General features: G+C 39.6%; 1 protein-coding gene across 6 annotated transcripts; it reads left to right on the top strand.

Annotated features, from left to right (window-relative positions):
* Positions 1–2,488: 2,488 nt before the first annotated feature.
* On the top strand, positions 2,489–16,802 carry RCAN3 (RCAN family member 3). Of its 6 annotated transcripts, none has more exons than XM_042793901.1 (6): positions 2,489–2,662; positions 6,212–6,252; positions 8,226–8,468; positions 11,887–12,060; positions 13,620–13,791; positions 14,621–16,802. In XM_042793901.1, exons 3-6 carry the CDS (start codon positions 8,271–8,273, stop codon positions 14,827–14,829), a joined length of 753 nt encoding a protein of 250 aa, XP_042649835.1. In that variant the 5' UTR covers positions 2,489–2,662; positions 6,212–6,252; positions 8,226–8,270; the 3' UTR covers positions 14,830–16,802. The 6 variants fall into 6 exon arrangements, with proteins under 6 accessions (XP_042649835.1, XP_042649836.1, XP_042649833.1 ...); XM_042793899.1 differs by having other exon boundaries at positions 2,490–2,740; XM_042793904.1 differs by having other exon boundaries at positions 2,491–2,740; positions 13,626–13,791.
* Positions 16,803–17,841: the final 1,039 nt, after the last annotated feature.

Raw genomic sequence — 17,841 nt, 5'->3', positions numbered from 1 at the left:
TTCTGGCCTGTTCCATACTCCTGGTGTAGCTTTAATCGACCATAAATGTCTTGAGAGAAGTTAAGACAGAATTTAGTTTACTACTATAAATACTAAGTGCATTCAAAGAACTGTCTTTTTTAACAGGATACTTGCAAATGAAATGCAGATTGCTGCAACTCATGTTTGAGGCTGCAGCATTACTAATGCTTGCCATTTTACATGAGTCTCTAAGTATTTGGTGTCAGCTTTAGGAATCATGCAATTTACTTGCAAATCTTAGTTTTACAGGTTTGAGTTTTTTAAAAAAAAGTCAGCATTCATTATTTTGGAGAGGAGCTTGAAAATGTGATCTAAGTATAGCCTAAGAAGGCGGGGGAGACACACAAGATGAACCAGATCACAGAACCAAAAGCATTATACCTGACTCATGATTTTTGCATGCCTGCCAACTCAATACTGAAATTGAGACAACAGCATGGTTCTCTGAGACAGCAAAGACCTCTAATACTAGTTGGGAATGCTACGCTGTAGGAGATGCCATCCTTCAGATACAGGATATCATGTCGTTGATTGCAGTAGACAGCTTAAGGGCATTTCCTAACAATGCCATTAAGAGATACAGACGGTCATAAATTTAGAATACTGGCAATGTAGCTTAATTGAATGCTTGCCAACCTAATTAACACTCACCATATGGGTTTTAGTCCAGGGGGATAAGCAGAAGATAACCCTCAGGATACTCTTAATTAAATGTATCTCTTGGGGTCCCAAACCACAAACGGAGAAAAAAAAAAAAAACAACAAAAAACAAGAGCAGCCTTACGTACTTTTCGGTGTTAAAGCTGCACTCCATAGCAGTCCCTGGACACAAGTATTAAAACAGTGGCTAGCACTTCTGTGAATGCTTGCAGACACAGCATACTTAAGCCCCAGAGTTTCTGATAAATATGGTAATACTTTGTTAACATCATTTAAGGGTTAGTGTGTTATCAGAGACAACTGTGTTAAGTGCTAATATAAAGTGGTGGGAATTGAGCCAGACGTTGGGAGCATTACAAAAATGTATGCTACGGAAGAGGTGTTATTACAAAAGACAGAGTATTTAAAATGTTCCTGAAATGGACACAAATGTTGGGTGTTTGTGGTATTAAAGCAGAATATATTGCTGGCTAGGGAGGAAGAACATGGTATTGAATTAATAAAGCATGCGATTGCAGCAAGGAAAGGCTAAGGTAATTGAGACTGGCCAATTACTGCATAAATTTGCACTGCATCTAAATTGCAGAATCCCTTATCTGGACAGGTAAGACTGATCTTACCTTTCTAAAAGTGAATTCTGCTATGCCATTTTCTTACAAGGAAAAGGGTTGTGCTGTAGACAAACAAATTACAAGCCTGGTAAGGATGACCAACTTAGAATTAATTTCTACCTTTTTTCTGTGCCTAAACTTTAGGAGAAAGCATTTCAACCACAGAAATTTTACGATTTATGTCAAAAATCATGTCTTCTGGCTTTCCAAGTGAGGACAAAGCTGCTGAAGTAAATATTTTGTCAGTGAGATGTAATAGTTTTGCATGCTTTTTGTGCAAAACCTAACACAATCGAAAGAATGATGTTTGTGCTTTCTTTAGATGCAAACACACACAAGCATTCATTTATCACTGACCACCGTCTCACATCATCTCATAGCTGGATTAAGCTATGATTTACTCTGAGAGATGAGGGACACAAACTGTCCCTGTTCCCATCTGGCAACCGCCCGAGCGCGTCCGCCAGCTGAGGCCAACTGCAAGTAAAACCGATTAACTTCGGCCGCCATGGAGGAGCGTACGTGGGCCTTTCGCAGCAGCAATCTGCCAAGCACAAAGCACGGCAGCACAGGTGCTGTGCTCCCGCTCAGTCCCACGTCGTCTTCTCTGGCTTTAGCCTTCAAGGTCACCCAAACGTCCTGCTGGGACACCCCGAGGCGCTCTGCTGCCAGGTCTCCAACAGCACTCAAAGGCTGTTAATTAAAAACATGGAAGAAGCCTCTTGCCCTCCATGCTCCCTTTTGCCAGCAACTCAGCTGCTGACTGCATCTCCAGAGGCAGTGCCTGGAGCAATTTGCAGCTTTTGAGTCAATTCTCATCTCCCTCAGCTCATCCATTCCCACGGGGAACCCTGCAAAGCCTTTCCTCGAGGCCAAGCAGACGGTGGAAGCCCGTCGCCTCCTCAAGGATGGATACCTGTAGAACACCCTTCGCTTCCCCAAAAGCGCTTCGTGCCCTTTGCTGTGGACCACCCCACCCCGCCCGGATTCCATGGGGTGTGTGTGGGGCGGGGGGGGTGGAATTACGCCTGAAACCCACCGCGGAGCAGCGGGATGGAGGGCAGCCCCTCACGTGCAACGAGATGGCCGTCCCGCCACTACCCCTCAGCGCGGGGACGGACCCGGCGCATGCGCAGAGTCACACTCACACACTCCCCCCCCCCCTTCCATCCGGGTCACCGACCCCCCTCCCCGCAGCTCCCTCAGGCGCTGCGGAGGCGCGAGGGCGCGCGCGCAGGCGCGTTCCCGCCGCTCTCGCTCCCGCTTCCGCAGCCGCTCGCTCCGCACGGCGACCGGCGGGGAGTGCGCGCTCCCGGCGCGGTGCCCCTATCTCCGCCGCTGCCGAGGGCGTCCCCGCACAGGAGGATTCGGTGAGCGCCTCCGCCGCCGGCAAGCTGTTGCTTCCACCGTCCCCTGAGCCGTCCCTTCGCCGGGAGTCCCGTCCTGAGGTGAGGCGGCCCGGCCCGGCCCGGCCCGGCCCGGTGGCGGCTCGTTGGGCAGCGCCGAGCACCGCCCGCCGCCTCCCGGGCGGGTCCGTGAGGGCGCGGTGAGGCCTGGCCGAGCCCGCTCGTCCCGCTGTGCCGCCGCTGCCCGCGCCCTCCGCGGCTGCCGGGCGGCGAAGTTGTTTTCTGCTTTGCCGCTTGCTCGTTAGGGGCTTTGGGTTGTTTTGGGTTTGCTTTTATTTTATTTTTTAATTATTATCCCAGAGAGATGTCCTGCTTCCACCCTGCTGTTCATCACATACCCAGTTAACTCCGGGTGTTGATCTCTCAGCCCCGTTAACTTGCCCGGAGCGGCTCCCCTGAGTAGAGCAGGGTTTGCAGCCTTCTGCGGGTTTGCAGGTTTGAGCCCGAGTTTATAAACTCCTCAGAGCAGATTTGATTGTTTATGTGGAAATTGCCATGCCGTTTTTAGTCCTTGTGTTCGGGTTTTTCGGGAAGCGATCCTGTTACAGCTCCCTGGAGCGATAGGATGTGATAACGCGAGCTGCTTGTATTTCAGCAGTCCAAACGATGCAAAGGTAAAAAAATACCAGTGCTGTCTGTACTGATGCTCTGATGAGGAACTAAAGCTCTCAATGTCAAAAGATGCATTTCTACATTTGTTTAAATTTCACAAGACCTTAAGCTTTTTATGAAGTTAAAGAGTTTGCTTTTAAGTGTTTCAGATGTACCTGTCACCTGGTACTTAAATGATAAGCAGGTATTCATTCTCAGAAGAATAAAGGATTTGGTAAAAGGTCTTATTCAAGTGGCTTTAGTTCTTGGGATCCTTTTAGTCCTGCTGTGTTACAGCCATTTAATCTAAAATCTATCAGGGAGTGAGTAATCAAGTAGTTTGCTAGTGAGTAATGTCAGTTGTCTACACAATGAATTTGCTTATAATTTTGAATTGTTTATTGCAGTTATTATTACTGTAAGAATTAGCTGACTGTAATAAATAGCTAGCATTTGTGTATTTCCATTCATACCAGACTACCTTATAAATAGGTACTTCTCAACTTTCCAAGGATGTAAGTGAAGTAATGCCCTTTTTGCATAGGGGAAACTGAAGCAGGGCAGTTTGGCTCTTGTATTGATAATCACATGCGTGTACCTGTCAAGCTTGGAATATTTATTTTTCTGGCTTTGTTGCTTTTTGATAATTGCACAATGAAATAGTTCTACCTAGTCTGTACAGTACTGTTTCTAACTACTTCTTAATTAACATTTATACCTCAGTCTTACCTGTCTTATTTCAGGGAAGCTATTACGTATTCTTGCATTGCTCAGTATCCATGGTGTTTTGATACTGATTTGGGTGAAGTCAGGAAAAAAGTAATCGGTGAAAAAAATAGAATCAATCATGTAGGATTATGATTTTAAAAAATAAGAACTGTGATGCGTTCTTATTTTTTAAAAAATCAAAACATAATTGAAGTAGCTTTGCTAGTTCAGTGCTCTCTGCAGAAGCTTTTCAGATTTTGTTTTTATACTAGCAAGGAATACCATACTGTAAATTATACAGAACTGTTGATCTTGTTGCTGAAATGTTTCCTTAACTTTGACTAAGATTGCTTCTAATAAATAATTTCCCCTGCAGACTGTTTGCAGGAATTCAAAGGAATAACTGCATTGTCTTCTGCAGCTTAATAGTGTACAAATTTCTACTCTTGTTTTCTAAGGGGACAAGATGATTTTTGGTAACTTAATTTTTGTTGCTGGTTGAGGAAAACAAATCTACTTCATTGCAATAGGGATGTTTAAACTGCTCCAGCTTTCCAGTATCGTTTACGCACGTCATTTGAGACCCGCTGCCTTTTTACAGAACAGAAAATATCATCCAGTAAAACATTTTGTTGCTGTATTTAAATGTTACAACATGATAAATTCATATATAATGAAACTTGAAGCCAGTGAGGCTGTTTGCTGTGTGCAAAGCTGGATACAGTGTGCCTAGACAGGTTTGTGTGTTTTCATTAAGATTCTTAAACTTCTTCACAGATCTGAAGAGCATCTCTTCTGTGCAATAATGCATGCCTATGCAGGATTGGGTGTGTTTCATAATACCACAAATTGCTGTGGAGCAAAAAGCAGTATTTTCCTCATATCAAGGATATTTACACTGTAAAAGCTTTACAGAGGTCTCTTGTGGTAAAGAGAAGACAGGCCTACAGTACAGGATCATCAGGGCTGTCATCTCAGCTGTGTTTCTGAGCAATCCTGCCTTGGTGGTTTGCTTTAATCTGTGTGTGTTTTGTAGGTGGGAATGCACAGGTAGACAGTGGTAGTTGTTGATTGCTTGTTTCAGATGGAACGGGACAAAATGAATTGGGGGACAGATGACTAAAGGTGTAGGAACTGCAAGCTTAATTTCTTTAATGTTAAGATGGTAACTAGACAGTTTAGCTTACATCTGTTGACCAGTTCATGCATGGTGAAAATCATAGTGACCTTGCAGCCAGCACTTTGTCTACTTGATAGGTTACTTGAGTCATTTAATGTTATGTAAATTAAATTATAAAAGAAGCTAGATCTTGTGGCTTTTGTGTTGGCTTTTTTTTTTTCCTTTTTTTTTTCTTCCCATCCTCTCTTACAGTGTATGTGGTATTTCTGTGATATCTGAGCTCCTGGCATTGTTTGCAAACATTTCAGTTGTTTGTTATTGATCCCTCTCCAGTTCCTAAGTTGTTTGGCAAAGACCTTTCCTTCATTGTCTTGTTTTCCTGGCTGTCATTCCTGCCTTTTACTGCTCCATCTTTTGTATGCTGTTTCCTTTTCACTTATAAAATTGCCCTGTTTTCTTATACCAAACAGAAATTGAAGTAACATGAATGTCTTTTTTTCAAAATACAAAATAACAGTTTCAGATCTTCAGAACCTCCTCATGCTGGAACTTTGAACTTAATTTTAATTCTCTGAATTACTTTAACGAAATTTGGCAAAAGAAGGAAAAAACAGAATTTTTTTTCCCCACAATGCATTCTTTATGTCTTTAAGTTGGTGTTTTGGAAAGTGTCTTGTATTGCTCTTTTTAATAGTATCAGTTTTTATTTTCAAACTGATATTTGCATACTTGTCTCATTGGTGTGTAAAAGATGGTGTCTATTCCGGGAGCCTATACAAAGTCTCATTGTACAAAATATTAGCCAGAAATGCAGAGTTTGGGTGTCTTATTTGTATGAATAAAACCCCAGGTCTGCCTTCATTTTGTCCATCTCTTTGCTCATTTTTTTCCGAGGTGCTGTTGCTCTGTGCTAAAATACCAAACAGAGGAACGTCTATGTGGTCACTGCAGTGTTTCCTGTTAGTAATCTGCATATTGCAGCTCCTTAAATGACATAGTAGGTGATAACAACTTTAAAGGAGGAGTAATGGATGCAGTTGATAAACTGTGGGTTAAATTCTCTCTCATTTTAATTGTGATGTCTGATTCCACAGTACTAACAGAATGAAGAGAGGAGTACTACTGCAGGCACAGTGTAAGTCACAGTAATTATGTATTCTGTTAATCTTATTTTCTTGATGCTTTTTCCTCCCTTCGATCTGCTGCTTTGACTTCATTTTGTAGTGTATGAGGCTCAGACAGCCTGAACTTTTCAAAGTTCTTTGTAGCGTGGCCAACTTGACCAAATTTTATGTTGATCTGTATGTTACCTTACTTTCCTGTCTTATTCACTGGTAATTTAAGTCTTTGAATTTATGTGCCAGCATTCCCAAACTCTCCTTTTTCTGTGCCAGTTTTGCTTTCTTGCCTTCTTTGCAAGTCTTCTCATTCTTTCATTTGTCAAAACCAGGGTTTTGGAGCAGTCCTTTGAGTTAGATGTTTCTTATTGTGATCTGTACTCTCCTCTCTGAGGGGATGCTTGGGGAGGTAGGACCAAAACCAGGATAAGGCTAGCACGTTGCGCTCCAGTCTGTCTGCACATAGCTTGGCTTGATTGTAGGTGTCTGTGTCCTGTTGCATGTTGGATTGATTAGCCCAGAACTCTCTGAGAGTCTGTGCTGCCAAGCCAGATGGTGGCTTTTGTTTTTACTGTGTTGGCGTATTTTCTTTTCCTTTTCTCTTTCCTTTTTGCATGAATCAGCAAGCATAAAAAAATCAGTTTCCACCAGCTCCATGTTTTCTTGCACTTACGTTCTTCTTTCTGAAGAGGAGTGTTTCCTGTGAAAATTTTGAAACTTGACCTGGGAAAATTTAGCCAGGTCTGTGTGTGACTTTATAATGGTTTGACTAAAGGCGTGACAGTGAGCGGGTGCAGTTGTGTGTGTGTGTGCACACATTGCTTCAGACAGCTTTTTATGTGTCCACACTGAGGTTACATTGATGTAACTCATTTAAGTTAGTGTCACACCTTGTGTGTGTGTGTCTAAGTAGTTTATAAATATTCAAAATAGGTTTTTTTTTTTATTATTATTTTCACGTGCTGTTTCTCCCTAAGCCCAAAGTGTTGAGAGTGTTTGGGTGATGTTAATTAGAAAACTTGTCTTAAATCCTTTCCCATGAGTGAGCATGGATTTATTATGGATTTTTTTTAATGCATATAGGTTTCAATTGATAGAATTTCTCTCAGTGACTGCTTCGGAAGAATAAGCTAGTTAAGCAAATACTCAAATGAGATAATTGCCAGTGAAACAGATTATATTTACTCACCTTTTTATTAATGCTACATCACAAATTAACACCCCCTCCAAATCTAGGTATAGTACAATTACATGTTTTCTGTCATTTACATTAGAACATACAGTAGCATGATAACCTTGTCGTGACTTTTGCAGTGATAGGTGGCAAAAGGTATGCTTCATTAAAATATCTTTTTATTGTGTAAAAAACTGTTTACCTGAAGTCTTCTAGTCTCTTGCTTCTTTGCATTTGTTTTTTTTTTTTTTCTCAATGTTTTTACTCAAGACAATAAGTATTCCCTTACCTATGGGAAAGGCATTCTCCCATGCTTAGGGGAGAAGGAAATCTCTGTACATTAGGAAATCTTATGTTTTGTTCCCATATCAGCCACTGACTTGGGGAGGTTTTGGACAGATGATTTAACTTTGCTGTATACATACGTTCCCATTGATGAAATATTTCTTCAAATACCAGAAGACTACGATTACTTGGGAAGTGCATTTAAGTTATTAAATAAGAAATTGCTATTAACTGAAAAGTGTGACATGAAAAGCTTCTAGAAAAATATTGTAGTTCTTGATTTATGTCAGAGTAAAGGGAGGAGAAATTTCATTTACTTGAGTGAGTGACTTCATCTTCCTTCTCATAGATTGAACAGCAGAGTTTATCCCATTTACAGAAATGAGATACAGTACTTCTGTTTTGTGGATGAGAAAACAACTTTCATGTTGATTTCTATTCTTTGTAAGATTGTTTGCCTTAAAGAACAGTCAAAGCAAGAATATCTGGTATCTTAACATTCTGTTCTGGTTTTGTTTTTTGGAATGGCAGACCCCTACTAGAAACTGGAACACAGAGGAGAGTTGCTTTGCGTGAATGATGCTCAGAGATACTATGAAGTCCTGGAGTGACAGCCAGTCAGACCTCTACAGCAGTGACCAAGAAGAGGAAGAACAGATGATTTTTGGAGAAAATGAAGATGATTTGGAAGAGATGATGGATTTAAGTGACTTGCCTACCTCACTCTTTGCTTGCAGTGTTCATGAAGCTGTGTTTGAGGTACAGGAAGAAAAGGTAATGTAGAGAGGGGCATATTTTTTTCTCTCTTTATCCAAGCTGCCAAATTCAAGGGCAGATGTAAACGTTTTATTATTATGTATACTACATGAGTGAGGGAAAATAGGAAAGGCTGATATGAAAGCTTTGGTCTGCAGCTTCTTTTGCAGTTTCAGTTTACAGAAGTACTTACAAAACCTACAGTTTTGCTGAAAAGTGTTCCATGTCTGAGGGAAAGGTGTGATGTCATAGGAAATGCTGCTCTGTGCCTCAGAGTTGCTAAATTGTGTACTTATTTCAGTCAGTCTTTCAAGTACTTGCTGTGAGCTGAATTCCTAAGCCAGTGCTGCTGGCAGTTGGACATAGTACATGCAGAATAAAAGGAGCGGTGATTCCTTGAAACATGCACATGGTGTCTCATAAACAATATGTAGAGCAGCTTACAGATCCTCTTTTGGGCAGGGGGGACAACATTACATGATGAGAGCTGTTCTTCTCAGTTCTTGTAATCGTATACCTATGGGTGCAAAAGACAGGTGCCAGGAAAGGCTGTTCAGTCTGTAGTGGCTTATTTTCAGATGCAAGGCATTATTTTTTCTTGTCTGTGATTTATAGAGAGAATGAGATACAGTTCACTAGACATTATTTATATGCCTGGTGTTAAAGGCATCTCTTCAAAGAGCATGAGTTGTTGCTAGCCTCGGTGGAAGAGTTAATTTCTGGCCTTGTATATTAATGCTGTTTTTACTGGAAAACAAAACAGGCAATGCATATGAGTATGTAAATCACAGGTCATCTAATTAAAAAATGCAAGATGACATCTTCCTTTCTAGATAAATTTTTTAACTCGCTGATGACTAATTTAAATCGTTACTGTTTCCACTAGATCAGCTTCTAGTTCAAAAGAGTTTTGTAAGCGCAGGGAGCACTCCGATTGTTTCAGTGGTTACTGCCTTTGGAAGAAGGTAGTAAAGCATCAGTTGATCAATAGAACATTAAATAATGCACTGGACAAATTTAACTCGGATGCTACAGGAACAGCAGTGCCACATAACTCATTGTACATTTGATTTAGAAAGAGTGCACTGGGAATATTGCCTTGCTAAATTGTTTTGCACATGTCTACATATGATTTGTCATTTTAATGCACATTTGCTTTTTTCCATGGAAGAGTGTTCCCACAGTACATCCATGCATACAAGGTATGTCAAGGGAGATATGCTAGCCTTTTCTCTAATGATAGTGGGATAATCAGTTGATACATTAAACCACTTGTAAATTTAAAATTTTTCATTTTTTAATTTCAAAAATAGCTTGTAAAGTGTACTGATTTTCCTGTAAGCAAGCTTATCTAAGCTGATTGTCCTAGCCAAGACATTAGTTTAGAATAGGTCAGAATTATACATTGTATCTATAAATTGAAGTTACTATTCAGACTTTTTCCTGGTGCTTTGATGTATTATATGGATTTTATCTGTGTTATGAAATTCAGCTTAGCCTCTGGACACATGTTCTGCCTACATCTTTTAAAGGCTGAATGCACAGCAAACAGTTCATGAAACAAATGGAAATTGTGCTGTCTGTACATGGAAAGAAAGCAATGTAAAAATTTGTGGTGGTGTTGGGATGTGGGTGGTTTTTTTGGTGGCAATTCTGTTTTTTCTACCCAGTGTTCTTTCAGTTCATGTGGGTAACGCTAGCAAAGCTAGCAGCACGTCCAATCATACCCTCAAAATTAGTCTTCCTCTTCCCTGATTTTTGTAGTGGTCACAACTGTAAAAAAATAGACTTCCTAGTTCTGTATGTAGGTACAAGTATTTTATGCTCTGCGTTTTTATTTGTGAAACTTTATATGGAGTGAGTGATGATTAATATTCAGGTGAACAGGAAAAGCTAAAAAGACGCTACTGATTTGAAATATCTGTATGCTTATGAGATGTTCTGCTCTGATTTTCATCCATTTTTTTGACATTTTCTAGATACATGTCTGTTTTTACTGTTGATTTGTTAAAGCAACACTTAAACCTTAACAGTTCATGTTGAATTGTTGAATCTAATGCCATCAGTTTCTGTTTCAAGTGTTGTAGGTTAAAAACATGGTATATTTACAGAAAAACTAATATGTCTAACTTGGCATACATCTTTTAATAATTTTATCTTTTATATAGCATCTATATGTTTTTTTCGTGTTTAGTTCACAGCAAAAGGTGAAAAACTCAGACTAAAAGTACATATTGTTTCTTAAATACTCACGTTTTTGAGGGTACTGTCACAATTGGAACACTGTCTTCATAATTTTCAGTTGCAGGGTTGATCCACTAGATTGCAGTTTTGTGTTTGTCAAGTACAAAATTTGTGCAGTGTGCAGAAGGAGCAGGTTTTCTGATTTAATCAAGACCCTGACATTGTAAAAATTGGAGAGAATTGTGCAAGAAAATTGTATTTTTGTTAAAACTAACATGGGCATCATCTGAAGAATTTCTTCAGTCCTACTTAAAATGAAAGGCCCTCATCCTATAATTATTTTTAGCGGAATGAAGGCATCAACAGGATTTTTGTAAAGAGATCAGTGTCTATTAGAATCAGGCAAATTAACTGTTGTCCCTGAAAAGAGTTCTTAATGAAAAAATATTCCTCTTCCGCTTATTTGCTTATGTAGGATCTCTCTGAATAACTGAATATTATCAGAACATAGTGAATAATATTGAAAAGAGATTGCTTGCATACTTCTCATCTGCTGATTTTAATCTGACTTTTAACAATGAATGGAAATTTACACTAAGACATTTCCAAGTGCATTTACACTAGGGAAAAAAGAAAGAAATATCTGCAAATTAGGTCTTCTGTAGATCAGAGAAGTGGTAAATTAAACCAGTTGAATTCCATAATGCAGTTATTTATTAAAGAACTTGAGGATAAGATTCCATATTCAAAAAAACATGATTTTTTTTCAATTTTTTATTTTCTGTGTACAGGTGTTGTTTTGTTGTTTAATAATAATAGATTTTTGTCTCTTCCTAAGTCATTCATTCATGCTGAGAATGTTGACATTTTCCTTAAGCACTCAGTACTTTATCTAATATAAAAATTAACTGATTTGCAAAGTATTTTTGGAGATGCTTGGGTGAAAGTCATGTGCAAGCACTATTTTTCTTGACATCTGCACTTATGAGTAACTGTCACTAGGTGGCAGTTTATGTATTAAGAGTTTTAGAGGCTTGTTCACTTCAATGTGCTGTGGAATTCAGATTTAAATGGTGAGACAAAGCCGTGCTACACTGAATACAGATTGGCAAGTTGGAATAACTGACGGAAGTATGGAGTGTGCAGGTTTAGACCATTAAGGAAATGAATGGGATTTGAGAGAGGAAAGTGAAAGGGGAATGAGTTTTCATTCAGTGAAAGTGTTCATTTTGTGTTTGTACTTCATCTCTAGGAAAGATTTGAAGCACTTTTCACAGTCTACGATAATCAAGTTACATTCCAGCTGTTTAAAAGCTTCAGAAGAGTAAGGATAAACTTCAGCAATCCAGAGGCAGCAGCAAGAGCACGGATAGAACTGCATGAAACAGACTTCAGCGGAAAAAAGCTGAAGCTGTACTTTGCACAGGTATGATGGAGCAGTGAGATGTTGTACATGCCTCCCTGTTTCTTCTTTATTCCACGTTTGCCTACAAGTTTCATTTGTGATAAGTATCTGAAGTTATCTTCAACCTCATTCCTCTACACTGAGGTGTATTCCTCTCACTCATTGGGAAATTCATGCTTTAGGGGGGTCAGTTTAGCTTTTCAGCTTGAGCTCAGAGAGTAGTAATTGTTATGGAACAGTTGCTGTGTAGTGATGCAAACCACCTTCCCCCATACATAAACAGAAATGTACTCAAAATCAGTGAGTCCAAAGATCTCTTTATAATAGGCACTTTACAAGCATATTCTTCTTTTTGGATTAGCAGCTTGGGTGTGTCATATCTACATTGTCAACACTTACGTAGGCCGATTTTGTAACTGCAACATTTCTCCAAGGTGTCATAGCAAGGGAGCTGACAAAAGCTGTACTAATTGTTAATGCTAGGCTGAGTGAAGCATTGCTAATGCAGAGAATGGGCATGCATTGTCAGGGAAGTAGATGCCGTGGATGAAAGTATTAACACGGTAGTGATTTAACAGCAAATCAAGATTTATTAGTTAGTAACAGGACTTGATCATTCAGTGGTTTAAAGATGTACAAAATAATTCAGAAAAATATGGTATCATTAAAATAGTGACTTGTCTACAGATTCTAAGATGACAAGATTGACACTGACTTACTATATGCTGTCTTAAATCAATACATATATACATGTGCATACACAAACATAAAACGTACAAACACACACAGTGACAAAAGTATTTGGATCCAGTAGAATGAAGTGTGTACACACACACACCAAGAAGCAGAGAAAGAGTGGATGAAAGAGAAGCTAGCTCAAAGTAAAATTTCCCTGCTCTCAGGTTTAGAGTGAGTACTCACAATGCCTTGGCATTACTCAACAGGAGATACTTAAAACTCGTGCAGGTTGACTTCGCCCTGGCTTTCCCCTCAGCTCTGACAGCAGATGACACCTTGAGGTTTTTGATACCTGAGAGGTGTCCCAGCTCAGGGGAGATGCTGGTCACAGGCCCGATCCGGGAGAGCTCAAAGGGTCTCACTTGGGGTCGCAGTGCAGTTTAGAGGGTCCAAGATAATTGACTTTAGTCAGGTACTTTTCGCTCAGGCCCAGCTCAATCAATGAAGTATCCTGGTATCTTCCAGCAGTTGCACAAGAACTTGATGAATGTTCAACTCTGTTATTGTTCTCATTTGACCACATTCCAGGCACGGGTGTGCCAGGCTTGTAGGAGATGATGGACTGTTAGAACCATTTCCGAGCGATAGGGAGGGCAGGAGCCAGGCCCCTTAAAGGGGCATCTTCACTGCCATTAGCAGTCCTTCTCTCCCCAGGCTGGTGTATAGCCTGGGGGAGGTGGGTGGAATCACACTTAGCACCAAGTGGCCCAGAAAGGAGGGGGGGGGGGGGCAGGGCGGGGAGGAGGGGTGGATGGGTGAGAATTGCACCACCACAGTAGACTAAATAAAAAGAGAATTTATATTTGTCACCTTGTTCTGTATTTCCTGGCTTTTGTCTTGAGGTACAGGTATCCAGTGAAATAGGTGACAAGTCCTACCTCCTTCCTCCACAACCTGTTAAACAGTTCCTGATCTCACCACCTGCATCTCCACCAGTTGGGTGGAAACAGAGTGAAGATGCAACTCCCCTGATAAATTATGACTTGCTTTGTGCTGTCTCCAAGTTGGGACCAGGTAGTAATATGTACCTACTTTTATTGTGTTATTTAACTTCAAAAATAGTCATTGAGGGAATTTACTTGTATTTCTTTCTGTGAGAAGAAACTGAGTCTCTCTTATGTGATGGTTCTTACTTGAATAAAATGATCCATCACTTTTTTTACTTAATCCATTAATTGACTGAAAGTATAGGACAGAACTGGCCTGTGTGGTACCAGCTCCATCACATCCAATTACTGAATTTTGTCATAGTCTCAGTATCAATTAACAAACGAGAAGAGGAATGAAAGGCTCAGTCTCTTGCAGGTGGACAGCTCCAGTCTGTTATTCAGTAAGGATGCCAATATGTACTTTTTGTGTTTAATTGTCAGACTTACTTATGAGCCTTCCTAGGAAGCATGCTGTTTGCTGTCTGTGAAAAACAGGGAAGTGGGAGGCTTAATGTTTTCAAATATTTTTGTAGCTTTTAATTTACAAATGTCATATAAATATACAGCATAAATGATGTCACTTAAACTTGTATGCTGGTTGTATTCTGATGTCTTCAGTGTTTCACAATAATTTTTTACATCCCTCCTTTAATTACCAATTAAAAATTAATTAAAAATCAGTAAATCCTTAAATATCAATTAAAAGATTGATTGTATTAGAACTACTGTATAACAGATACAGGGACTATTTTAAAGCATTTAACAGATCTGATAAAGTGTGGAAGTTGAGCAAATTAAAGAGGAGATGGGAATAAATGAATGTTTGGTTGTATTACTGCAGATAAGGAGTTTCTGAGATAAAGTGCTTTTCTTTGGGGATGTTCTTAGAATGATTTTTATTTGTTGCTCTTCAGGGGAAAAGTATGAGCTTCACGCAGGAACAGAATCAACTCCTAGTGTAGTTGTCCATGTCTGTGAAAGTGAGACAGAAGAGGAAGATGAAATAAAAAATCCCAAACAGAAGATCATGCAGACAAGGCGTCCAGAACCACCTGCAACAATACTGAATGAATCTAAGGCATTTGATTGTACGCTGGAGGTAGGGGGTACTATGCACTGTTAAATTGTGTGATGCTCAAGATGGTATCAAAAATCAGACACTTAATGAGTACGTGTGTTGATGTCTGTACTGCTGCTATATGTTATGTATAGCGACAACAGATTTTACTTGTAGTTGTCTCTCATGTTCAAGATTCTGGATGCCAATGCTCTGAAAAGCACTTTAATTTTAGGGACTAGTCCCCCAAGTGTAGCAAATCCACCTGACTTGAAATAGTGAAAAATAGGAAGTCTGGTTGTGGTTTTGTTTTGGTTTGATCTTTTTTTTAAGATGTTACCCTTTCCTTTATATTGTACAGTGTGATGTACCGAGTGCTGAAATAATATCTTTCTTACTGTCACGATTGGATTTGAGAAGGTTTGTTGTATAGCAATTAAAAGCCGACCTGTACTGGTACAACAGCTTCCAGTTAATATAGCGTTAAATGCAAGTGAAACGTACTCTTTATGCTAAAATTCCTCCCAGCTAGTAATCTTCTGAGGTGAAGATTAATCTTTGCTTTTCTCAGAAATGCCAAGTATGTGTTTTTAATTTGACATGAGGCACAAATACACGTATGGAACTAAATTCAAGTAGTTTTGCTAACTACACAAAGACTAGAGGAGGAAGAACCACAGACGGCTGAGCAGACAGACTCCGAGTCTGTCGCGAACGCTGCTGCTGCTGTGTGTGACAGTACACGGATAGGTACGATGGTTTGCACTGACATGTAGTGAGGAGAGAATTACAATGTGTAAAGTAAAATATGGATTCAGCTATTGAATGTGTTGTCTCTGATCCTCTCTGAAAATGTGGTAACGTTTGTTCCTCTGTAGTCCTAGCAATGGCCTCCATTTAAAAATAAATTCAGTGACTGTTACGTTATGACTAAGTTATGTTAGGAGATAAAACATCTAGGGTTAATTTTTGACTTGTGATCCTAAACTTCTCCAGTCTGTTTCATATTTTTAAGACACTCAGTTGCCTGGCTTAGCCAGTTTTTATGCAGATTCAGCCCTTGTTTGCTGTTTTTCATCAAGACTTTTTCTGTGTGGCATCCGGTCTGTCTGATAGAGCATCTGCTACTTTTGAGACCAGGATGCATCTTTCAAAATACAGATCTTTAATTTTGTGATCTTGTGTTAATTGTTTTAGTAGAAGGAAAATATGCCTCGGTATAATGACACATGCTCCTATGCTTTTATGCTATTTTATAACCAACTTTTTTTAGTCTAGACAGATTCTTCTTTTTTCTATTTAAAGGAATAAAATTATTTGTGAACAAACCAGGCTGCTGATGTTCATATATATGAATCATTCAGACATTGGCCTTTTTCAAATTCATTTTAGTGTGTTTCAGTTCTACATGATGTGCTTACTTAATTTTCTAAAGTGTTTTCACTTGATTGACAGCAGAGAGAAAAAAGTAATGGTCATGAATTTGCATGGGCATGATAGTTTTCGACTCCATATTGTGCCAGCTCAAGATCCCTTCCTGCCACCAGCTTCAACTTGCAAAATGGGATCCTGCAGGCAGGTCCTTGTTCCAGAGGCAGGAGTAGTATGTATTACAACGGTAGGAAAATGGGTTTTGCTCATCTTGCCTCCACAGGCGTGATATTTATGTATCTCTTCAGGTATTAAAATCACTCAAAGTCCGACTTCTCTGTCTCACTGTTCCATGTTATTTAACAAAAAAAAAAAAAAAAAAGCCAACAAAAACTTGTGTTGTTCATCAGGCTTGTGTATTTTTAAAATTCCACAAGTCCATTTTGAATTTTCTGTGGTGTTTATATTTTGTTAATTGTTTGATTTCTACCCCATTGTAGAAGTTGCTGTAAGTAGGAATAAGTGGAAAACCTTCAGAAACAGTTTTATAAGGCAAATCAAGCAAGTAATGATGTCAATGTATTTTGTGTAAAATGTATAACAACTTGCATTCCAACATCTTTCATTGTGTAAAGACACTTAAAATAAAAACAATGCAGTGCCATTCACATGTGGTTTTTTAACTGTATTCCATATCAGACCGAGTTTGATACATAAGTTTTCTAATGGGATTGTATGCTTGTGCAGTTGAGTGAACAGTCAAGATAGTTTATGGTTTTCCATAAAATAGTCCTGAAGAAGTTGGGGATTTCAACAGAAAAATCTTGGGAATTTCTGGGATAAAGGAGGGACTATGAGGGTTTTCATGGTAGTTTTGGGGTCTGTCACAAAGGAGTTCCATTGGATGTTTACCTCACATGAATTTTGAGTGGGAGTTTCACACCTGCTTAGTCTGGTGTGGGAGAGAATGTCCGGTTTGGGTTGCAGTATTGAGCTCTGTAAAGTTTTTATTGTAATAAAGATAAATAATTACTTGTTTTCAAAAATCTCCGAAGGCCCATTTCCACAGGAAGGAAAAGGTCAGACTTTATATAAAATGTACATGCATTGATCAACAAAATTGTAAAACATCAGCTTGTTGCACTGCTTGTGCTTTTGCCAGCAGGTTCTCTTTCACAGATGATGCAAATTTCAGCAGTTTTGTGTGTTAGCCAGAAGAGGGAGGCTGCGTGCCCTTCTAACACACATGGGCGCAATATAACTGAATTTTACTCAAAATGCCAGAAAATCACTTTCCTTGTCTGGATGTGAAGCTGTGCCTTCTTTCCGTGACAGCACCGAGGGGCCCTGTTCTGCAAATATAACAGGAGACTTTGTCAGCACAACGTGTCTGCCAGTTGGTGTGGAAGGCCGGGGTCCGGGGGGGCTGTAGGGAATTTTGGGTGGCTGGCTCCTTGCAAGCACTGACATGGGTGTGCAAGGAGGGGGCAAAGCAGAGGCTTTACAGAGAGGAAACTTGAATTTAGCCATTGATCGATACCAGAGGAGTTTCTACTTGACTTTTACTCTGTCTGTAATCTCTAGGGTGACAGAGCCTTCCTTGTAAAATGAATGAAATTCAAGTTTGCTTTATTTACTCTGTGTGATGATTCAGTAATGACCATTAGAACCTGTTTCTCTTAATCACTGATCAGCTATTAACCGAAG

The sequence above is a fragment of the Tyto alba genome, unplaced genomic scaffold, assembly GCF_018691265.1.
Source record: "Tyto alba isolate M040663 unplaced genomic scaffold, T.alba_DEE_v4.0 Super-Scaffold_20, whole genome shotgun sequence".
Classification (NCBI taxonomy): Eukaryota; Metazoa; Chordata; class Aves; order Strigiformes; family Tytonidae; genus Tyto; species Tyto alba.
Note: the sequence above shows the minus strand (reverse complement) of the source record. Positions and strands in the feature narration are given on the sequence as shown.